This window comes from Schistocerca americana, chromosome 2 (assembly GCF_021461395.2).
Source record: "Schistocerca americana isolate TAMUIC-IGC-003095 chromosome 2, iqSchAmer2.1, whole genome shotgun sequence".
Taxonomy (NCBI): Eukaryota; Metazoa; Arthropoda; class Insecta; order Orthoptera; family Acrididae; genus Schistocerca; species Schistocerca americana.
The window spans coordinates 547,026,480-547,051,506 of NC_060120.1; the positions used below are offsets into that span (position 1 = coordinate 547,026,480).

Here is a 25,027-nt window from a genome sequence, read left to right on the forward strand (position 1 = left end):
GATATTCAAACCTGTAGCGTAGGGTTATTTAAAAAATCTGACTGTTTCCAAACAACCTACACACCTTCAAAAAAGTTACAGCCGGTATCTGAATTGAGCGAGGAAGAAAAAGATTTGATCCACTTACGATCTGGAATTAATCTGTGTGAATTTAAGAATATATGTTCATACCACAGCTACTACTTTTTAAACGTTTTTGAAAAGTATCAAACAACATGTGTAGACCCACTAAAAAAACACAAAAAGCCCATCAAAAAATCATTGAGAAGTGTAGGCTTGGATCTTTCTAAACAATTGCTGACAAAAAATATTGGCATAAAACCTGGACAAAAGTTTTGCTCAACATGCCGTAACTTTTGTGAGGAAAAATTAAGAGTTGAAGTCAATGAAAGTGAATCAGATGAAGTCATGGTTGAATTAGAATCACAGGAATCCAGAAATGAATCCCTCGTACAAACAAACATTGCTCTTGATAATTTAGGTTTAACACCGATAGAGCTTCATGGCTTGTCAGAACAAAGTAAAGGGTCTTATTTTAAAAGGAAGGTTAGCAGTATTGAAAAGACTGCAAAAAAGGCGGTTTCAAAAGCATTAAAATATGATGCACCAAGTTCTGATGGTGTCGAAGAAGATGCAAGTGTGGTTGAGAAAGCAAAGGATTTTGATGTAATGATTTCTCTTATGAAAGAGAAGATTTCATCTGTTGGGAGGTCTAGAAAAATCCAGATTCTGACCTTAGCTCCAGATTCATGGAGTCAAAATAAAGTGATGAAAGAATTTAATGTAAGTGAGTACATGGTGCGACAAGCTAGAAAGCTATAATCTGAAAAGGGTATTTGGAAACTCCTGGTCCAAAAAAAGGTAAAACTCTTTCTGAAGATACAGTAAGACTTGTAGCAGATTTTTATGAAAAGGATGAAAGTTCCAGAGTGCTACCTGGAACAAAAGAAAGTAAGTGTTCAAAAAAATGTGTACATGCAAAAAAGACTCATTTTGTGTAACTTGAGAGAACTCTATTATTCTTGCTAATGGGAGAATCCCGAGGTAGAAGTAGGATTTTCAAAATTTTGTTTCTTGAGACCTAAATGGTGTATCCTTGCTGGTGCTGCAGGCGCACACACTGTATGTGTATGCAGTATCCACCAGAATGTTAAAACTACACTCCTGGAAATGGAAAAAAGAACACATTGACACCGGTGTGTCAGACCCACCATACTTGCTCCGGACACTGCGAGAGGGCTGTACAAGCAATGATCACACGCACGGCACAGCGGACACACCAGGAACCGCGGTGTTGGCCGTCGAATGGCGCTAGCTGCGCAGCACTTGTGCACCGCCGCCGTCAGTGTCAGCCAGTTTGCCGTGTCATACGGAGCTCCATCGCAGTCTTTAACACTGGTAGCATGCCGCGACAGCGTGGACGTGAACCGTATGTGGAGTTGACGGACTTTGAGCGAGGGCGTATAGTGGGCATGTGGGAGGCCGGGTGGACGTACCGCCGAATTGCTCAACACGTGGGGCGTGAGGTCTCCACAGTACATCGATGTTGTCGCCAGTGGTCGGCGGAAGGTGCACGTGCCCGTCGACCTGGGACCGGACCGCAGCGACGCACGGATGCGCGCCAAGACCGTAGGATCCTACGCAGTGCCGTAGGGGACCGCACCGCCACTTCCCAGCAAATTAGGGACACTGTTGCTCCTGGGGTATCGGCGAGGACCATTCACAACCGTCTCCATGAAGCTGGGCTACGGTCCCGCACACCGTTAGGCCGTCTTCCGCTCACGCCCCAACATCGTGCAGCCCGCCTCCAGTGGTGTCGCGACAGGCATGAATGGAGGGACGAATGGAGACGTGTCATCTTCAGCGATGAGAGTCGCTTCTGCCTTGGTGCCAATGATGGTCGTATGCTTGTTTGGCGCCGTGCAGGTGAGCGCCACAATCAGGACTGCATACGACCGAGGCACACAGGGCCAACACCCGGCATCATGGTGTGGGGAGCGATCTCCTACACTGGCTGTACACCACTGGTGATCGTCGAGGGGACACTGAATAGTGCACGGTACATCCAAACCGTCATCGAACCCATCGTTCTACCATTCCTAGACCGGCAAGGGAACTTGCTGTTCCAACAGGACAATGCACGTCCGCATGTACCCCGTGCCACCCAACGTGCTCTAGAAGGTGTAAGTCAGCTACCCTGGCCAGCAAGATCTCCGGATCTGTCCCCCATTGAGCATGTTTGGGACTGGATGAAGCGTCGTCTCACGCGGTCTGCACGTCCAGCACGAACGCTGGTCCAACTGAGGCGCCAGGTGGAAATGGCATGGCAAGCCGTTCCACAGGACTACATCCAGCATCTCTACGATCGTCTCCATGGGAGAATAGCAGCCTGCATTGCTGCGAAAGGTGGATATACACTGCACTAGTGCCGACATTGTGCATGCTCTTTTGCCTGTGTCTATGTGCCTGTGGTTCTGTCAGTGTGATCATGTGATGTGTCGGACCCCAGGAATGTGTCAATAAAGTTTCCCCTTCCTGGGACAATGAATTCACGGTGTTCTTATTTCAATTTCCAGGAGTGTATTACTGGATGCTGTGAAAATTGAAGAATCTTATAAGGACCTAATTAAGATGCTTGTGTGCAACACGGAAAACCAAAACTGCATGCTACGTCATTGCAACAGCTGTACTGCAAATACTGCACTAACTGAGTACTTATCTGAAAAACTTATTGAAGATTATGATTTAGAAGAAGAAATTGTAATCAGTCAGTGGGTTAACACAGACAGGGCAGAAATGATCAAACAGTCTATCAGTGTTGAAGACTAAATTTCTTTATTGGTTAGGTCATCGGAAAAGCTCACCCCGCACTCGTTTATAGCAAAATCCCAATCAGCAGCCTTTAAAAGATTGAAAGAAGACCCACCACCCAAAACAGCAATTATTGTGATGGGTTTCAGTGAAAATTATTCCTTTGTTATACAAAATGAGATCCAAAGTTACCACTGGAATAGAGGTGGTTTTACTCTACACCCAGTTGGAGTTTTTCTAAGAAATGAGGAAAACAATGTTTTTGTTTCCAACCAATGTTTTATTAGTGATGACCAAGAACGTGATACTGGTTTTGTTAACTTTGTACAAAAAGAAATTACAAAGTGGCTGTCATCACATCATACTGACATTGACTCAGTTCACTACTTTACAGATGGTTGTGCTGGGCAGTACAAAAATAGAAACAGTTTTAAAAATTTGACTGAACACTTGAGAGACTTTAATTTGAAGGCCCAACACACTTTTTTTGCAACAAGTCATGGGAAGTCAATTTGTGATGGCCTAGGAGGAACTATTAAAAGAATTTTAAGGAAAGCTAGTCTACAGCTTTCAGACAAAGAACAAATAATGACAGTAATCGATGTGTGTTCATTTTCACTTTATTGACAAAAAAGAAGCTGATTTGCTATGGTTAAAACTAGAAAACCGTTTTTCAGCAACCCGAGCCATTCCTGGAACAACAAGTTTTCATAACTTCAAACCACTTCCAACAAAAAACCTTGAAATTAGAAGGACTGCAGATAGTGTAAAACCCTCCTTACTCTTTTCTTTCCATTCATCTTCTGATTGGGTTCGTGTTGAACCATCCATAAATAGCTATGTGGCTGTAAATTATGATGGTAACTGGTACTTTGGACTGGTAAAAACAATATTCAATGATGAAGAAGATGCAGAAATTCTATTTCTACATCCTTCAGGACCAGCTGCATCATTTTATTGGCCTGAAAGAGAAGATTCTTGCATAGTGCCTTTGGAGCACATAGTCTGTGTAGTAGACGCACCTCAGTCAAGCGGCACTGGAAAAATGTATTACTTCAATAAAGACTGTATCAAAAGAACTGAAAGCTCTTGGATGAAGTGGAAAAACAAGTTGAATCAGCATTAATGTTTATTAAAAAGACAAAATTCCTCAAAAAATTCGATGTTTCAAGCAATCAGTTGGGTTATACATAAGTGTCATAAGTACACTATCTTTGTACATAATTCTAATCTAATCTACTATAATTAATAAACATGTTAAAAAGCCATCATTATTTTTGTTTTATCAAGTAGCCTATATGTTTAAGAGTAAATTAAAACAAATTTGAGCATTCTATCAGGTCTGAGACTCTAGATATTGCAATTCTTATAAAACAAAACCTCCATTAAAAAAAGAAAAGAAAAAAAATACATACATATTTTTTTTTCATGGAAAATATTAATATATTTTAATAGTACCATTTTTATCTTCAAATATGTATAATAAATAAACTTGCTGCAAAAATTCATGATGTTATCTAGAAGAGTTTTTAAGATAAGCAATTTTAAAGTTTTGAATACAAATTAAATTTACCATTTCGGAAGGTTCGGAAAACGCAAAACATAAAAACTTAAAAAATTTATAAAAAAAACTATAACAGATACAGCAAAAAAATTTTGCAGGTGTTGTCAGGATAGTATTAGAACCATTTGAGCCAAATTTCGTGAAAATCTAAGGAGGTGGGTGTAAAATTTATTTTTTATTGGGTGATTTGATGTGGAATGACCCTCCTCCCCCCACCCCCACCATCCAAATTTAGCCTCACAATGCTGCACCTAGCAGCCTTTCTTGCCCCCACAATGTTCCTGCATGCTTCCACAGCTAGCACAGCATCTTCACCCACCCCTTCCCTTGTAGCCCTCCCCCTCACATCTCACACCTCTTCTGTACTCCCACTACCAAGAATGTAGGGTACCAAGCAGTTGGAAAAAGACACAAGTCATTCCCATTTTCAAGAAAGGTCAGTAAAACAATGCACATAATTATGGGCCTTTATCAATGATTTCGATCTGTTGAATTTTGGAACATATTCTGTGCTTATACATTGTGCCATTTCTGAAGAATAAAAAAACTGCTCCACAAAACCAACTTGGGTTCTGTAAACAGGGATCTTGCAAAAACAGCTCACTCTGTTTCTCCATAAAATTCAGAGAACTATACACAGAGGCACTTAAGTTCACACCTTGTTCCTTGACATCTGGAAAGCATTTAATATATTTCTGCACTTTTGTTTAGAGAACAAAATACGAGCTTACAGTGCACCAGGCCAGATTTGTAACTTGATTCGGAGCTTTCTAAGAGTTAGGACTCAGTACGTTATTCTTAATGGGATGAAATTATGGAGGTAGAAGTAGTTTCTACATTACATCAAGAGGGCTGTTTACAATATATGTAAATGATCTACCCTTTTCTTCCAGTGATCATCCAGCTGCAGTTGTCCACAGACTTCTTTTAATACTTTCCACCACTTTTTCACTTTTTGCATCATGTGAGATTTGATAATGTCATTTTCATTACCTTGTATGCAAGTGCATGTGTTCAAGTTAATCCGGACTTTCTTTACAGTTTTATCCGCAGTTCTTATTTTAGTCATTTTATGATATTTCTCTACACTCATCTCATTACTTTTTATTATGAGCTTTAAAGCCCTTGCTATCATCCATCCTTAAAGCCTTATCATCATCATCATCATCATCATCACCATCACCAGTCTATTTTGGCAGCTGTGTCAAACCACTCAGAGGTATAAGGGTGTGGGAATGCAGGAGATATCCTACAACAGTAATCTCACTGACAATACGAACATTATATACAAAACCTTTTCCCAGTATTATCCTCCTTGACTCTGTACTTAGCCTTAACAATATGCTACTCATCTTTGTCATCCTACTTCTCCCATACTTCACATTACGCACTATCCTAATGACCTATTGTGCCTCATCACCATATTGTGAGAAATAATTACACAAGTTCGTAAAGACGAACGTAGCACGCACTATTTACTAAAGGAAGAATTCATTATAAAGACACATTTCTTATAATAATGTCCAGAGAACAATCGCTTGACCCTAAACTTCACCTCTCATGCCTGAGAGATCTGTTCAGTGTATTGTGTTTCATGTGCTCTGTGATACCACTGATATATTTAGTTAAACTCAGGTACTTTTCCAGCTACAACCTATGTCCCTTAAACAATTGTTTCAATAATATGAAAAGGGAAGTTGCTACTCACCATGTAGTGGAGATGCTGAGTCACAGATAGACATGACAAAAAAGACTGTCACAAATAAAGCTTTCAGCCAGTAAGGCCTTCATCAAAACTAGATGACAGACACCCCCCTCCACACACACACACACACACACACACACACACACACACACACACAGGCTAGTGCAACTCACCTCCCCCCCTCTCCCCCCCCCCCCCCCCCGGACACACACACACACACACACACACACACACACACACACACACACACACAGAGGCTAGTGCAACTCACACACACGACTGCAGTCTCAGGCAACTGAAATCACACGGCAGAGTGAGTGAGTGAGTGAGTGTGAGTGTGTGTGTGTGTGTGTGTGTGTGAGTAGCAACTTTCCTTTTCATAATATTGTTACATTCCATCCTGGATTTTCCATTTTTTGGTTAAACAATTGTATGTAATTCATAATACTTGCTTTGTTGTAATCTCCTAATACTTGATACATTCTCCGATTATTCCATACACTGTTTCAGGAAGCTATATTAGGTAGATTTTCTGCTATTATACCCACTGATCTCCACCTTGCATGTTTTTTGAGCCTTTTTGCCATATGATGGAAAAACATGTAACATATGTTACTACTGTGGCATTGATCTATTTTTACTTTGTTAATGGTGTACCAGTGTCTATATAACAACTTACTAGAGAATATAATAAGCAGAAAACTATGGTTCAGAAGTTGAAAAGAAGGAAAAAACTCCACAGACAACTCAAACACTCTGTGAACATAAAACTCTGTATCTGCGTGCATAGATTCCTGGAAGACTCTTAAACCCATAATTCGTATAACAACATATTTACAACAAACTCTGTCTTCAGCTACCTGCCATCTATTTTTGCCTAAATTTCCCTGGTACCCATGGGCTGCAGCATCTTAACCAAACATTCTCCCTACACTGCCTAGCGTAATGCCCTCTTTTACAGCCTACCCAGCATATCACATTGTGTGATTCAGTGCACAGGAACACAGACATTTTTGGTATCTGAAGGGATCATTTTCGTATAATCATAACTATTTTGTCATAATGTCATAACTATTTTGTCATAATACTATATCTATCATAAATGAAGTGATTTTTGTTTGAGCTGTTAAAACTTCTACTTCTTTATCTTATTTGTTTCAGGTACTGGTAACAAGTCTCTCTCTTCAACAAGTGGATTACCAGGAACCAGCTAACTTCTGGATAGGGCCAAGAGCAGTAAGTTACAAAAGGATGGTAGAGCTATGTCAGTTTCAGAATATGTTGCCTAAAATATTCAGGATATTGTTAACTCATTATAAAAATATAGGCACTAATGGCAAATGAAATTTTGTAAAGTTGTTAATGTTCATAGCCCACACTGTTTATTTGCTTGCATTGGTGCAATTTTGAATCACTGATATGCCACAACTTTGCTATGAAATCCAGAGTTCCTGCTGCTGTGTCATGTAGAATGCAACTAAACAAATTGCAAGTACAGTACTTTACTTCACTAAATGAATATGTGCTTAGCCACACTACTACTATTTCAAAATAATAATTAATTACTGTTTGAATAACTTCAATGAAACAAATCTAGGGAATTTAGGAGTGTAATATTGGCACCGAGCCCATTTTTCAAAGATATGGCTCACAAAGCTTTCTTATGACCATGGTTTCTTTTTTTTTTACAGTTTTGTATTTTTAAGATGGCTTAATTCATCACTTCCTATAAATATTTGTAAATTAGAGGTAATCACATATTTCCTGTATAATGTTAAATACAAGAGCTGACAATATGTTGAGCAATATTGGCATATGTTCTGAAACCAAATTAATTCAGGACTCGTAGTAAAATGAATATATAATGACCACTTACATTTCATGAAGATGACATGCAGCAAAAGTATCTGGGACAAATAATTCATTATACACATGTACACATGATCTTGTCCATAATTCACCTATGAACACAGTGCAGTTATGTTAATTGAAATGTAGTTACCACAGCTGCAGTTTAATATTTACAGATGGGCTAATCTGGTATCTTATAAAATTAAACAGAAATGTATATCAAAACAAAACATGCATTTATGTTCAATAACTTCATTAGTAGTGGAAACTAAATATTGATAAGACCAAATAATTTAACAAAACAGAGAACCCTTTCAACAAATATAACTGAAAGCAGTGGCTGTGTTGTGGGATTAAATGAGTGAAGAAAGTTGAGGCAGCAAGATACCTTACCTGAGCTCCCCATTCACTGTGATGTGGAATTTCATTTAGCAAGAACTGAGATAAATAAAAGTTTTGTTGCGCAGAAGAGATCAATAAATCTCCTGAGTAATTATGTTGGTTTTATAAAATGTTATCACATCTGTAGGTATGTGAAAGTCAACAGAATTGTGCATTATTTATAACAAATCATGAGATTCATTAAATCTTAGAGGTCAAATTGTATGTACATTATCACAATAAAGTCATGACTCTAGTATTCTATAGGGTAGAAAAGTCTTTCATGAAAACTAAATATAAAATTTACAAAACTGAAACATTATGATGAGGGAAAGAAATGTAAGCAACTGAAGGAAACCCATAATGTATAGGGGGCATTCAAACGAAACACGGTCACTAGCGTAAAGTAACAGTAATGATTTTATTAACTCAAAAATGGAGTTATACATAGTACACATACTCAAAAATAGTAGCCAAACCTGTTGGCACATTCAGTCTTTTGTGACACCAACTGGTCGATTCCATCCTTGGAGAAGCTAGTAGGCTGCTGTCAGATCCAGGCCTGGACCCACCACACACTTCGTTGTCCTTTGTGAATTTATATCCACGAGTAGCTTGTTTTAGAGGTCCAAACACCAATGGATATTGTCCGCAGTGATTCTGCAGTTGTCCAAGACTAAAGCATTCACTTCTGCAACCATTTCCAGTGTGATGACATGATGAGTCTGTCCAGGACGAGCATCATCCTCCAGTGACTCGTGCCCCACAAGGAATCGTTTGCTCCATTCCACGAAACTGGAATGACTCAGACTGTACTCGCCATACACAGCCTTCATATGTTGACGCGTTTCACAGCCTCCAACTTCCTCTGCGGCCAAAACTCGAATCACTCCTCATTGTTCCTACTTACTCACCTGCTTGTTCGGTAGTGGACGATAACTTGTGTGACCACGTTCTCTTCGGCGTGAAACCACACTGGCACTATGCAACATTAAATGGTGTGCACACATCAGTCTCTCTGCCAATACTTGGCGCCACCATACATGTCAGTTATGTGGTGCCACTTTACGTGTAAGGCAAAGGTAAACACTCTGACCAGGCTTCATTTGAATGAACATCATAATAAGAGAAACAAAATAAATGTTCTAATTCTATTACTATCCACTCCATTATGTTTCTATTTCAAGCCATCAATGACTTACATTCCTTCTTTTCTCTTTTCTGTGAATGTTCCTTTCAGTGGTTCCCTCTTCAGTTCATGAAGAAGGAAACTTCTATAGTGAAAAATCAAAGTTCATTATCATGCAAATACTCCAGGAGTAAAAGAGATCACTCACAAAAAGCAGAAACTGTGAGTTATCAACAGGTGGGGTGTGGGTTGTGTCATGTGGGGTGGATAGAGGGAATAGGCAGGAATAGAGGTTCGGGGTGTGAAGCTACCAGCTCAGAGAAAGGCAGCCAGTTTGCACTCCAACACCTATCCATCACATGCCTGGCCCATGCACCTGCCACCCCTCCCTCTTGCATTCCCAGGCAGTAATCTTGCTGCCTTTGTCTTAGCCTCTAGCTACCCACCACCAGCCCCTCTTCATGCCTCCTGGTTCTCTCTCCCTATACCGTGTGTGTGTGTGTGTGTGTGTGTGTGTGTGTGTGTGTGTGTGTGTGTGTGTGCATGTGTGTTTGTGTGTGTGTGTGTGTAATTTTCCTGTAACTCAAGAAAGGATTTATTCGAGAAGCTAGCAACTTTTCTCTCTTTTTTTGTGTAACTCAATTCTTCTGCTTTTTGGTGAGTGGTCCCCTTTACTCCTAAAGTATTTACCGATACATGCTACCAGAACTTTCCTACTATAATTAAAAGGCTCATTATAAGATTTTTATATCATATTCACACTCTAGTTGGAATGTAAAGTCTTTATACATTTTTCCTGCACTTTTTTCAGAAAGTATGAATAAAAATGTAAACAAGTAGAGATCTTTGGTTTTCTAAAAATAGAACTATGAACTATAAAGTAGAATACTCAGGACCCTGAACAAAGAAAGATAAACATATCAACATTATAGTGCACCACAAGGATCATATTCATTGAGTAACTGGTGTGTGGAAAAATGTAGATATGTAAATTATATTTAAAGCAGTGCAGCAGAATGACTTAAGCATTGTAAAATATTGCAATATAAAGAATTAATGCATATTGTATTAAACCCAGAAGAGGTATTCTGAGACCATGTGATGCTACTCTTCAATGTGTGAGTGCCCTGTGTACTCTTTGAAATCTTTTCCATGCTTTATGAATCAACAGCGAGGCTTTTAATACACAGGAACACAAGTAATACCCTAGCACTTTCTCATCATATACTCCCCTGCAAATGTTTCAGGCTGCAAAATAGTCTAAAATTTTCTGCACTACTTAAAAAAATACTTCATGCCTCCACTCATAATGTCACGCTCAAAGAAATTGTCATTCAGTTATATTCTGCTTTACATTTGTTACAGTTTCAAATGGAATTAAGTTATACAAAATGTCACATTATTTTATTCTCATGTACCTAAAAAACTAACATTGAGATTTAAACTCAGTTATTTTTAAAACTTGATCAGTCTAACAAAATGGTTCAAATGGCTCTGAGCACTATGGGACTTAACTTCTGAGGTCATCAGTCCCCTAGAACTTAGAACTGCTTAAACCTAACTAACCTAAGGACATCACACACATCCATGCTCGAGGCAGGATTCAAACTTGCGACCGTAGCGGTTGCGCGGTTCCAGACTGTAGCACCTAGAACCGTTCGGCCACTCTGACAGGCTTCAGTCTAACAACTTTACTTCTTGATGTGTTGATGCTTGTCGTAAGATCTTCAGTTGGTGGTTTTTCAATGGTGTTTCTGATATTTTACTAGTGTGAGTTGCCTGTATTATCAAAGATTTGCACTCCATTGCTGCTTTCAGACTAAGAAGTGGGTGAATCTTTGATAATGCTAGTCATTTATACTGCTGAAACACCAGAAAAACCACTAAATGACTATCAATCAAAGATCGTGTGATGAACTTCGACAGGTAACATGTCGAGAAGTGGCAACAGAAAACTCAACAAGTTTATAACATAATTTCTCTTCTGCAAACTCTTTGATGGAAATCATTGTATACCCTTCTCCTCTACATCCATGAATAAATGTGCCTGCAGCCAGATGCTCCTTGACATCTGGATGATGTTATTCAGATATTGCTTGTCTGTGGAAAAGAAGATATCCACAACGATTCTAAGACAGAAAGGCACTTCATAAAAAAGGATTACTATCGGCAGCACAGTTCCTATCATTGTGATGAATATTTCATTCACAAAATAATACCACTCATCGTTATTTAAATGCTTTAACACACATGAACAAAATTATCGTTTACGAGATTCTCACTCCTCTGTAAATGAAGTAATCAACAGAAAGTTCTTTTATTCCTTTGTAAATGTCACTGTATTACCCAACAGACATTTTATAAACTCTGGCAAGTTCTTGAATGCATGTTTACTCTTGACACCTTTTTGTAACAAAGGAACACTTTGTAGAAAATGCATCCTGTTATTATAAGCAGTAAAATAGCCGTCAGACCCTCATCTCTTTAGATAGATTTATACAATATGTTCTAGGCCTAGCACCATAAATGATTCCTATAATTCCCTTCTGTGTTTTGAAATGTTATCTCTATAAGTCAAATTTCCCTAAAAATAATTTTCTGTAAATGATTAGTGAAGGGACTCATTCATTTTTTAATCACTTATAGCAACCTACTTCAATTGTGTCTCCATTACATCCATGGTTTGCTGTTAACAGTTTACTCATTCATTGTGTTCTATGAATCCCATTACAAAAGAGAACTTGTGGGGATAAGGATGAATCAAAGTATGCTTTAAAAATCAGAGGCGACTGATGGAAACTAGTTTTGAACAACACGAAACTTCAGCTTCTCCTAATGTATCGAATGTTCAAATAACTTACAGGACTGCAGCCAGATAACATCCCCAACAACCGGTTGCCAAGGATTTATCTACTGCATTCTAATAAGTTAGTTGAATAATTTTAAACACTAAATTGATAATAAACTATCATTAACCTCTTACTGTCTATTATTTATGATTAGACAGACTAAATTTAACATAGGAATGGTGTGACTTTGGAAAAAAATAAGATTTTCAACATCCTTAGTTATACTAATTAGCTATTGTTCATATCCTACTGCTACCTTAACATCTATATGACCATATTAAAGTTGTGTCCTGCTTGTAGCTCCACAACCAGACACTATCTTCTTAGTGGATTTCATTGTTTAAATAAATTGTAGTTAGTTTGTTATAGATTGCAATAGTTTACGGTCTGCAGGAAGCACTGAACTAAACTTTCTGTACATGGTCGTGTCAAAATTTTACAACAGTCCATTTGCTTCAACCACCTGTCAATATTTTCAAATATTTCAGTAACAGCAAGAGGTCTAAAGAACTAAATTTTATTTTAATATCTGTATTACCTACTATAATGACAACATTTGCATCTCACTACATTGTAAGTGAATGATCATTAATGTATGTTAGGAACAATAAGGAGCTGGTTGCTGAATAGAATTTACCCCAAGACTTATTTATAAATATAATTTTGGATTGGTATTTTGTAAGTATGTTAAAATTTTACAGGCCGATTTAATCCATCTTGGAGCAAAATTCGCACCTTGCATGAGGAAAGATGCCAAGATTATCAAGGAAATTGAGAAGGGGAGGGAAAAGGAGAGAGAAACAGCCTGTTGCATTCGGAATGATGATTCTGGTTGTGTTCAGTCATCACAAGCAGACTGTTCAGTAAGTTCTCAAGAACAATGTACAGTTAAAACAATAAATCATTTTGTTGTCTGCATTTGCCCAAAGAAAAGTGTATAATGCTTGAATGTGGAGTTATCTAAGATTTATTTACCTAAAATAGTCAAAATGATTCATTCACCCAGAATGTATGCTTTTGGAGACAAATGAAATCTGAAAAGTTTTCAAGGAACTCCTTTAAGATCTCCAGACAAGAAGAAACAAAGTGAAATATTACCTAAAAATAAGTTCAATAATGATTTAACTCTCAAACACATTTAATAATGCATGCAAAATAAACCATATTTCCAAGCTTGACTATGTGCCTTTTATGAGTGAAAGCTTGAAGACTCTATCTGATGGTCCTGTTGGACCATTCAGTACAGACTGGCTGCCAAATGCATCATTTGGATGTGGTGTGGAGGGGGCTCATGGGGTCAGCACACTGCTCTCCTGGCCATTGCTGACTTTCCAAAGCTGAGGGCCGCTACTTCTCACTCAAGCAGCTCTTCAGTTGGTGTTCTGAAGCTGAGTGCACCTCATTCCAGGCCTTCTTACCAAGGCAAAATCCCTGGCAGTACAGGAGCTGAACTTGGATCCTCCACACAGCAGTCAACCACACTACCACTTAGCTACAAAGATGGACTTTTATGACTGGCACATCAAAATCTCCACCGAGTTCATACATGGGCAGTGCAGGCACATATTTTTTAGAATACAGTTACATATTTTATTTTATTAATATTCTTTTCTAGTTTAAATCATTTGTAATTTTCTCTTGCATATGGAGCATATGGCTCACTTGTGTACAGTATTTAAAAGAATAATTTCTGTTGATTAATGCTGTCTGCATGAAAACATGGATATTTACCTGCCAACACAGCTCCAGACAGATTTATTTATTCCCCAAGCAATTTACCTTCTTGTCTATCATTTTATAGATTAATGTGAAAATATGAGGAAAAAATGCACCTCCACAGAGGGTAGACAATTTGTAAGAAGTAACATAAAAGATCATGGGAACATCAGATAAGTAGAGATGCATACTGCAGTGCAAATTAACAAGTACACAGCCACAACAATTGGCCTCTGTGTTGCAGGTATGAATGTTCATGAATGTGTAAAGGGCACTAGGATACTCTGCTGACAGGGTTGTACAATTTCAGAAATGGTTTGTGGTGCTGCTGTCTTGTCCATTATTGCTATTGACCAACAGCATCTCATTATGTCGAATGGAAGTAAGATCCAGTGTGTGTTTAGTTCATTATTCTGTATAATGATGTTCTCTCTCTCTCTCTCTCTCTCTCTCTCTCTCTCTCTCTGATGACTCAGAAAACAGATGAGTGTGGGTTGGTTATACATTATCATTTGTTTATGAAAACTCCAGACCACAATTCGTGCATGAAGAATTATGTCCTAATAAATGCTACACCTTTAAGAGTTCCACATTCCACATTGTAAGAGTTTCTTTTTGCATATACCAATCTATATTATTGGGAACAACCATCAAATGACCTTGTTACTGTGAAATTAGGATGTTATAAGATTAGTTCTCAGCATACAGATGGACTTGGTCAATAAAATATTGTGGGATTCATGAATGAAAATTGTAAATGCTTACTGGTTTTCTCAGATATAACATTTTCTCAGCACCATGTGAAGTACATGATTTACACTTCTGATTCAGTGGATATCAAAGCCCTGTCATCCTTAGATACAAGAAGCCTTGATTGAATCCTCTGCTAACAGTTTCAGAACTACCATAACAAACTGTGAAATCAAATGATCATTTCGAAGCTAGAAATGAATTTGCTGATTTATTTCCAACTGTGAATTTTGTCCTCAGCCAGTCTCCTCTGTATCATCTAGCAAAGAGCTGAGTATTTTGAAAACAGTACCATTGCCTGGACACAACACCTTGATATATACTGAATTCACTTGCCACGTCCAGTTAGGCCCACCAGTTTTCTTTTCATTCATTGAGTCGGCCACAGTTATCACCACTCTAATGCTCTTTGTAATTTATTTCCAGATGTCTGCACTGGATATCCTTAACATAACCAACATTACACTGCTTCCTGTCTCAGATAAAAGTACAGTGCCAGTTTTCTCACACCCCATGTTCTAAAAGTTTGATTACATGGAACTGAAGCTATTCCTTAGAGGGCACTGCCACTGTCCATTGTTGCTGCACCTGTATGTCTGACTCAAATATGAAATGGAACCCATTTTCTTTTTTTCACAAGTAACTGTATGTCTAACACCACATACAGTTTTAGGCCCTGATTCCCAGAAAAATACACTGTCCATTCTGCTGCAGTCCACATATTCTAAACTTTGGGTGGTATGTAACAATACACCACAATAGCTCCCAAGTTTCGTTTTTATTTTGAAAGAGCTGATCACATCATATTTACAACAAAAATTTATAATATAATTGTCAATTCTTACTACTGAACACCCAACCTATGCAAAACAACAACATACAGTTTCCTCTTTCTCAACAAGTGTAACATGCATCATATCAAATGTGCAAAATGCACTCTGTTTGAGAGCATTGGGTAGTAGGTATGAAGGCATCTGCATCACAAGTCTTTTGTCTCATAATACTGTACATTTGTCAAACTCAGAAAACATTGGGTGGAAAATGAGTGGGCAGTGACGAATAACTGCAAGCAATAATCACACCAAGGACAAAATTTTTGCCATCAGCAAACTGGAATCACTGTGAAACATTCAGAGATGTGTTTGCAGAGATTGTGACACTATGCTAATAGTAGTATGGTTTAATTTCACCATATTGAAACCCATGGCCAAATTTGATTTATTTCCCGGAGATACTCAGTAACATGATCCTATTCTTTTTAGATAGCATGCAATGAACTTAATTAGTTCCAATTTTCACTGAATAATTTCATCACACTTAGTCAAACTGTGACTTGTAAGTACTAGTAAATACCAGAAGAAACCATTTTTCGTTGTCCTGATTTTTTACTGCTAAATGTTGCCAATTACGTGATGATCCTTTGTTGTTGATAGTATTGTGTTGGGCATCTAAGTCACAGTTCACCAGTAACCATATCACTAGTGTTCACATATTCAGATAACAGATTCAGCAAACTGTGAATAAAAATTTAATGAAGAAAATACTTTATCCTGTGTTGTTGATACAAGTGGATTAGTTATCTTTTCTAATACTAAGATGTGGCAACAAAACAGCTGATTCACCTTGGTGCTTTGTAAGAATGAAAGGCATGAGGAAGAACAGCCCATGATGCTGATAACTTGTCTTTGCAGTGAGTTTTATAACACAGAGCCATTAATCATTAGCATCAGAGTCAAAAACATTGCACACACATGTAAATTATTTTTATTAAAGTGCCCTGTTCTATAAGAGAACTTCTGTTATGGTGTATGTTCCACTTATTAAAACACCTACTGGGTTGTCTTTGTATTAGGATTGGATCAGTATTGTTGAATGTTAGTGAGGGACGTGTTGCCGTAAGCAAATTGGAGTCCCTGTGAAACATCAGAGGTGCATTTGCAGAGATTGTGACATTTGTAGCAGAACCTGCAGCTTAAGATGAACTCCAAGCCATGGTGCAACTTTGATTTTTTCCACTAATAAATCATTGCTAGAAATGATAAGTGACAGAAAAAAATCCTATGATTGACTGAAGATTGAATGTTGGCTGTTTGGTTTGTAATCTGCCATTTAACCAGTGAACCACCAAGCCACATTTTCAGATTCTTACTAGCATAAAACTGAGTGTCATATCTAAAGCAAGTCTCATAATAAAACATTCACACTTTTATTGTACTGGGCAACAGGGTAGAAAATTGTATATTCAATTTCAGCAAAAAATGTTCAAATGTTCAAATGTGTGTGAAATCTTATGGGACTTAACTGCTGAGGTCATCAGTCCCTAAGCTTACACACTGCTTAACCTAAATTATCCTATGGACAAACACACACACCCGTGCCCGAGTGAGGACTCTAACCTCCGCCGGGACCAGCCGCACAGTCCATGGCTGCAGCACCTTAAACCGCTCGGCTAATCCCGCGTGGCCAATTTCAGCAATCAGATGTATGTTGTATGTAAAGTTGCTATATGTGTAAGAGAGAAAGTGTTGAATTTACATGTAGCAGTTCCAGATCTCTTATAATTGATCACTATATTCGGTCCTTTGCCAGTTTAAAATATAATTGTACCTCCCAGGTTGTGAATTACTGAAATATCAGTGAAGAATGAGCCCTTTACTTCCCACAAAAGTATTACATACAGAAAGAGATAAGTGAGTGAATGGTAAATAAACTGGTATCTTTTGTCAGGATTGTAGGAGTATTATGAGTTCTTAGTGTTTTAGTGTGATGGAGGTGTCTTGTTGAGAAAGTACTCTCGTTGTCTTTCTGTCATCAGCATTTGATTTGATAGTGGCAGTGATACATTCTGCAGAAATATTTAAGTAATTATACACTTCAGATACTTTCAAGAACTCACCACACAAAACCATAATTTATAACTGTATAGTTATGCCATTTTAAGGGCCTCCAGTATACATTATAAAATCTCAACTAAACTGCCTGTGAATTACTTCCTCATGCAATGTTAGTGGATATTGCATTTTATTATCCATGATTGACAAATAAAATACTTGAGACCCATTTACTAAATGTTATAAATGTGCACAGTTCATCGGTGCTTTCCAATACAGTTGGCCATCTGAATTCCTGAGAATTATGTGAGTAATAGTACGATAATAATGTCTAGCACATGTTACTTAGCTTTAGTAGCGAGTTTCACATTTCAGAGAGAGTTGAAAGAACTTATTGCTGTAAACAATAAGAAAGGGCTCTTAAGTTTTCTCATTCAAATTACTTAAACAATTAACATATAAACCTCCTGCAAAAACAGTTACAGTAATGTTAAGTGATGGTCTTTTTGTATCTCAGTCATGTATAATTATAAGAAAGTCAATTAACTCAATTAAAATTACTTAAAAGCTAATATCATCTCAGTTTAATAGTCTGTGGTTGTTTGTTGTACTTAAACTCATGATACAAAATCTTACAATGTTGTTACATTCATTCCAGTTAAATCTCGTAATTCCACTTATTTTGTTTACTTAATTTCAATGGAGAACATTTAAACTAAGAAGTAAATTTGAAATAATATATTAATATAAATTTGATTTTATGCTAAGGATTGTGATGATACTTTCTTCTGTGATTGTTTGTGCATGGTTTTGTTACTTCTTCAAATCTAATAAGGTACACTATTTTTCTTTTTCCAACCAACTGGTGCGGGGACTGAGACCTACGGTAAGTTAAGAAGCCATTAATTGGTCATCGATCTGTCATGTGCATGAGCTGTATGTATGCTTTTCACTTGTATATCACACTTACTGCTTTAGAAAATTTAGTGCAAGTAGTTTTGATTGTTAATTTTTTGTGTATGTAATTTAATACTGTCCATGTAACACACAAAATGATGAGAGAAAAGACGATTTGGCCATATTTTGTTTCATCCCTCCTGAACTACACAAATTATAAGAGTAGTGATCACAGCTCTGTAACCAAGTTCATTCATGCCCACCAGTGGATAGGTTCTCTAAACCAGAGGTAACAAGTTTAGATTTATGTACTAAATGGAACAAGTTTTTTGAATAATGTCAAACACAAACATTATCCATTGTCAGAAAGACTTGTACTTCATTGAATCCAAAAAAGCAATTCTTTTGTATTTACTTTTGATATATTATTTCTTAATTAATGCTTCTAATGCCAACCATCTTACTGTCAAATGCATTATTCTCTACTATCAGTCACTTGATATGGTTGCTGCTAAAATATGCACTGCACTGTTGTAACTCATTAATTCATTGAAAAGATCTAAGTGAAAAGGGTATGTTTACTGATTGCCATTATCAAAATGTTTTATATCAACATCATGTTTTGTAGTTGTTGTTTTATATAATTTTAAACAATGGGTTTGATGACACAGAAAGTGCCTTGTAACTAGGAAGAAAGAGTGACTTTAAATAAAGCTATAGTCACAAAAAGCTACAAATGTAAAGTGGCTATAGAAGCAAAATGGCAGAGGTAAAATATGTAGAAGTGTGGGTAGTAATAAAATATTTGTTGGAAAGAAGGAACATGCCATCTATGAAATAGCAGTACATTTTATTTGCCAATGATGTAATTTGCATGGGAAGAAATTTATGAAGTGAAAAACAAGTTGTATTGATCTTGTAAAAGTATATCCTTTTAAATTTAATTTATGAACTTCACTGCCCATGCTATACGCTTTTTTTTTTAAATGTTCAACCATTTATTTACCCGTCAGATTAACAACCACTTTGCAAAATGCCACTCTATAATATATAAGCCTTTATAGTGCGAGGAACACTAATGCACACACAACAATACATTTAAAGTATTTTCTATTGCATGATGTTAATATAGTTAATTCACTGATCTTAATACATAAACAAGTAAGAATTCACAATTCCCTTTTTATGCATGAAGTTTGCTTCTTTTTTTTATTGTTCTTCCTTTTTCTTTGGAACAAGAAATAAACTGCTATTCACTCCTCTGTTTGAAAAGGTTAACTTCAGCTTCCTTAATAAACTCCTGCTGTGGTGTTGACTTACATCACAATGATTTTAAACTTTCTTGTTTACATACCCTATCTGAATTCTGTTGGTGTACTCCTTTTGTAAAAAGTGATAGGGCTAGTATAACAAACTCCTTAGAATGGATCACATTTTGAGAAGTATAATTATCTCTCAGTGCTGATACATTACAGATTGCTTGAACAGTGATAAACTTGAAGCTCACACCAAATAAATTGAATAAATATATTCAGCACATATTTATCTGATGACGTGTTCTGCATTTGGGCTGCAAAATGTATCTGTGCTAAGAGCTTGTGGGTTCTCTTGCTATAGCGACTGACCACACACAGAAAACTCCAACCTATTACAATCAGGCACTTTTATAAGGTTTGTTTAATTACACAAAAAACAAGAAAAATACTACAGAAAATCACAACATGCACATCGTAACCCAAGTCCACAAAACTGAACCAAAGAACAAAGAGTCCCCAAAGACCATTTACTCCTCCACACTTCGTAGGTGGCAGTTACTGGCGGTCGATGGTTGCCACAGAGTCCCCCCCCCTATCCCCCCTCCTCCCCTTCCCAGGAGTGTGGAGCACTGGGGGAAGGATGTGGGTGTCTTACTGTGTAGTGGTGTTGTGGGATGCTTGCTGGTTGATAGAGGCGTGTGCGAAGAGTCCATGCTGTCGGTGCTGGGTGGACTAGCGCTGTGTAGTCTGCCATCCAGTGGGGGGAGAGGGGGGGGGGGGGGGGGCGACAGACTGGTCGACCTGCATGCGTGAACTGGACTGGCATGGAAGATGTCGGTGTTACAATACAGGCAGAGAGAGGGATGCAAATCTTGAGCATCCCATCGGTGCTGAACGTTGCAGCTATGCCAGCCATATCCACCCCTTTCTGGATGGGGACTGTGCGCAGGATGGTGATATGTGACGTCGGAGTAGACTCGTGCAAAGTGCCTCTTATGCGGAGGGTGAAGATGGATCCCTCGTGGAGCTGCAAGGAAAGCTCGTCACGTGGGCACTTAGAGGTGTTGATTGAGATACAAATTTTGTTGACAGTGGACATAGGGGCACTATGGGAGGTGGTGGAGAAAAATAATGTAGTTCAGTAGAAACGTTGGAACACACTGTGGGGGCACTGGGTGCAATGGGGTAATGTCACATGCAACATGTGGTTGGGCCTGAGGTTGTGGATTGTCACACACAGTGCCCAAGTGAAACGAGGGTAGAGTATCATCACACGCAACAATTGAGCTGCCCACAGGTGTAGGCTCAGTGCACATATGATCATGGTGGGGCGCAGGGGAGTGGGCAGTCTTTGTGAGATCAGAGTCATCACCTGATGGAGGAACACTCAACTCGAGAGGGTGTGGTACAGATCCCTCAATCATCCAGGCTGGTTTCATGTGTTGTAGGGAAACTGTCTACTGACGGCCACTGACAAGAAAGTCCATAGTATTGTCCGTGTGAGCTACTACTCGATGTGGGCCAGATTGAGGTGGCTGTAAAGTCAGTTTGACTGTGTCATCCCATAACATAACGAACTCGCAAGAGTCCAGTGTTGAATGCAGAAAGACCCAAGGACGGGTGTGTGCTTGCGGAGGGGGCATGCGGATTGCAGCCATGTGTGTCCGGACATGCTCAGCTGGAGCGGGGAGGTCGGACAGGTCGACGAGTGCTTCATCATTGACAAACTCTGCTGGGAGAGCTAGGGTCTCACATACAGGAGCTACACAAGTGAAGCCTGGAGATTTGTCTGTCCCTAACATAAACCAGGGAAGGGCATCGGACCACTCACCGCTGTGGCACGTGAGGGCCGCTTTCAGAGTCCTGTGCCACTGCTTGACCAGTCCATTGCTCTGTGGCTCATAAACCATTTTGTGGAATCTATCCACCCCACAGAGTACACAGAGTTTGTTAAACAGCAGAGATTCAAACTGCCTTCCCTGGTCAGTGGTGATGGATGTAGGGCAGCCGAATCGAGCTATCCAGGAGGATACGAATGCACATGCTACAGAACCTGCTGTGATGTCCTGCAGGGGTATTGTCTCTACCCAATGTGTAATGCAGTCGATGACAGACAGGATATACTTGAAACCATCAGACATGGGTAGCTGTCCGACGAGGTCCAGATGCGCATGTCGGAAGCAGACTTTCGGAATGTTGAATTAACCTAGACAGGGTTGTGTGTGCCTGCCAACTTTGCTGCACTGGCACTGTAAACAAGCATGAGCCCAAATACGACAATCCCTCTTCACACCCAGCCACACAAAGTGTTCTTTATGTAACAAGGCGCGTAGTAGCCTTAGCACCAGGATGTAAAGGGTTATGTAATGTAATGAATACTTGGCAACACAGTGCAGGAGGAACAATAGGCTGGGCAGTGACCCTGGATGTAACACACCACAGTGGCCTGACTGAGCGCAGTAGGTTGCAGGAGACGATCTGGAGATGAGTATCTGAGTCCTGTCGGAGGTTGTGCAATTTGATGTCATTGTCCTGTAAGCTGGCCAATTCGTCAAAATTAATGGGGAATGAAATGGCAGTGATACATTATAGGTAGTTGGCCACCACATTTTCTGAACCTTGGATGTAGCAGATGTCTGTTGTGTGTTGGCAAATTAAGTCCATCTGCCAAAACCTACCTGGGGGATGATTAACAGCGGGGTTACGGATAGCCTCTGAGAGGGTTCAATGCTCTGTGAAAATTGTTATGTTCCTTCCTTTGATGTCTGTGCAGATATATTTTACAGCTTCATCAACTGCAAGCAAGTCTCTGTCAAATGCTGACCATTTACATTGAGTCGTAGATAGTTTTTTTTTTTTGGGGGGTGGGGTGGGGGGGGGGGCACATAGTGGTAGTGTCATGTCGCTGACGCACTATTGGAGGACTGCAGTGATTGCAAAATCACTTGTATCTGCTGTAATAGAGATGCAGTCATCTAGCAAAGGGTAGGCAATAGTGACACCATGTGCTAACGCTGACTTAAGGTCTTCGAAAGCTCTCACCATGTTGTCAGACCACTGTACTCGGTGATTGCCCGAGGTTTGTTTCCCAGCCAATGCATCAGTCAAAGGGGCTTAAATTGCTGCCACCATCAGCAGGTTACAATGGTAGAAATTTATAGTTCCTAAAGCCCGGTGTAATTCATGGAATGACACTGGAAGAGATAGATCGCAATTGCAGTCAACCCGCTCCTGAAGGGGCATATACCTTCTGAGGAGATGGTGTACCCCAAGAAAGTGACAGCGGTGCAGCAGAGTTATGACATGTCATTATTGATCTCGACTCCATTACATGTCAATAACACCTGTATCATGGCCAGGTGGAGTTCATGTTCTCTGTCAGAGGAGGAAAAAATGGGTATGTCGTCGAGGTGTGCGTAACAATATGTGCATTTAAATAGAAGTTAGTCTATAAAAAGTTGGGCCACATTTTTGAGACTCTAAGGCATGTAACAAAATTCATAGAGGCTGAAAGGTGTGATTGGCGCTGTCTTTGGTTGTGATTGGTGCTGTCTTTGGTATGTCACTCTGTTCCATGGGTATCTGTAAATATGCATTGCAGCAGTCCAAGACACTGAAGATACATGCTCCGCTAAGTACTTGCGCGAAGTCTTGTATATGCAGTATTGGATAATTGTCTAATACGGTCCGTGCGTTGAGGCAGCGATAGTCACCACAGAATTGCACTGTGCTATCCTTTTTGGGAACTAAATGTATGGGCGAAGACCAGTTACTGTCCGATGGACTAACATTACCTGCTCGCAGAAGTTCCTCCACTGTGGCCTTAGCAAGGCGTGGTTTATGTGGCAGTAGTCAGCATGCTTTATGACGCACTGGTGGCCCATCTGTTGTGACAATTTTGAGTGTCATAGCGTTCAGCTGGGCTGACGAACTCACTTGGGGACCCTCGTGAACGAGAATCAGTAGCATGTGAGAGTCACTAAACTGATGGGCCGGGGAAGCTGACCATGTCAGCGGTGACAAGTTTAAGGAGGTGCGTCTCCAGTGTCGGGGGGCAGCTGTGTGAAAGTCCCATGCATTGTGTCACTGGTGTCAGAGGATGGCGACATTGACAGGCATTGTACGAGGCATCGTTCCTCGGCAAGGGCTTGCGTAGCCGATGATACGGCACAGTTCAGTTCAGCGTTGCGAGTGCAGAGATCCTCGACTGCAGAGCATTTGGACTGAAGCTGGGTGATGGAAATTGCGAGGCTGTTCACCAGTGAAGAGCACTCAGTGAGAGCCATGTCTAGGGTGACCAAATGCAATTGTTTAAAAAGGAGGACAAACAGATTCAAAAAGGAGGGCAAAGGAAGAAAAAAGAGGACACATCAAATGGGTCAACTGCAGATGAGGATACCACCCGTCAGCTTTGGACAAGTCACATGACTGCTGGGAATTTCTGGTAAAACTAGTAGTTTGTTACTGATGGTCAGTTGGTAGTTAACTGAGCAATATAAAATAAAATTAAAAACATTGATTGTGGTGACAGTGTGGCATCAATTGTTTTGTTATGTCAACAACACAGAATTGTTTACAAAGCGAAAAACGTAAGACCATTCACCTCCCTTCATTCATCGCACCGCTACCAACAGCTACAACTCAAGCAGCAGCTGATGACATGTAAACTGCAGTTTAACCTTGTGAATACAAGTGAACTGAATGACTATAAAACAATGAAATAAAACCATGACAGTTAATCTGCCGAGTTATTTCTTATCTTTATTGGCCACTGAGATGTACGTTCCAGCTCCACGTATCTTACATTCTGCTTCAAATTCATTTCTTCCTTTCTTGAAAGCCGGATATTTGCAGGAAAGGACATCAGAAAATGTACACTTTCGTTTAGGCATAGCCAAATATTTTACGTAACTCACTCGGTCAAAAATTACACTCACAAATCACTCGTGCACTACAGGAAGCCAAGACAATACAAAGCGAAAATATGAAATGAAAATTTTAAATAATCGATATTTGCATTCACTTTTAGGTCGATCAACGATAACATCGATGATCCTGGTGCCACCTACTAACACCACCTTCGTGCGTGTTTATCACGAAGGCTGTGCCAGTAGTTAAAGTATTTAAGAAAAGAACGATGAATGGGATGAATTGTAAATTTAACTGTATTACGCTCAACTTTGCGAAAAAGCCGGACACTGTAAAAATCTGCCCGGACCCTGGACCAAGAGCTAAAAAGGAGGACATGTCGAGATTAATCCAGATGTCTGGTCACCCTAGCCATGAC

General features: G+C 39.3%; 1 protein-coding gene across 1 annotated transcript in view; it reads left to right on the forward strand.

The window, feature by feature from the left end:
* The window catches only part of LOC124595118 (inactive rhomboid protein 1), a 138,106-nt gene that overhangs the window by 33,003 nt on the left and 80,076 nt on the right, over window positions 1-25,027 (forward strand). The window contains exons 5-7 of the mRNA XM_047133715.1: window positions 7,242-7,316; window positions 12,992-13,153; window positions 18,453-18,473. Of these exons, the coding sequence (XP_046989671.1) occupies window positions 7,242-7,316; window positions 12,992-13,153; window positions 18,453-18,473 (258 nt within the window). The remainder of the gene's footprint in view (window positions 1-7,241; window positions 7,317-12,991; window positions 13,154-18,452; window positions 18,474-25,027) is intronic.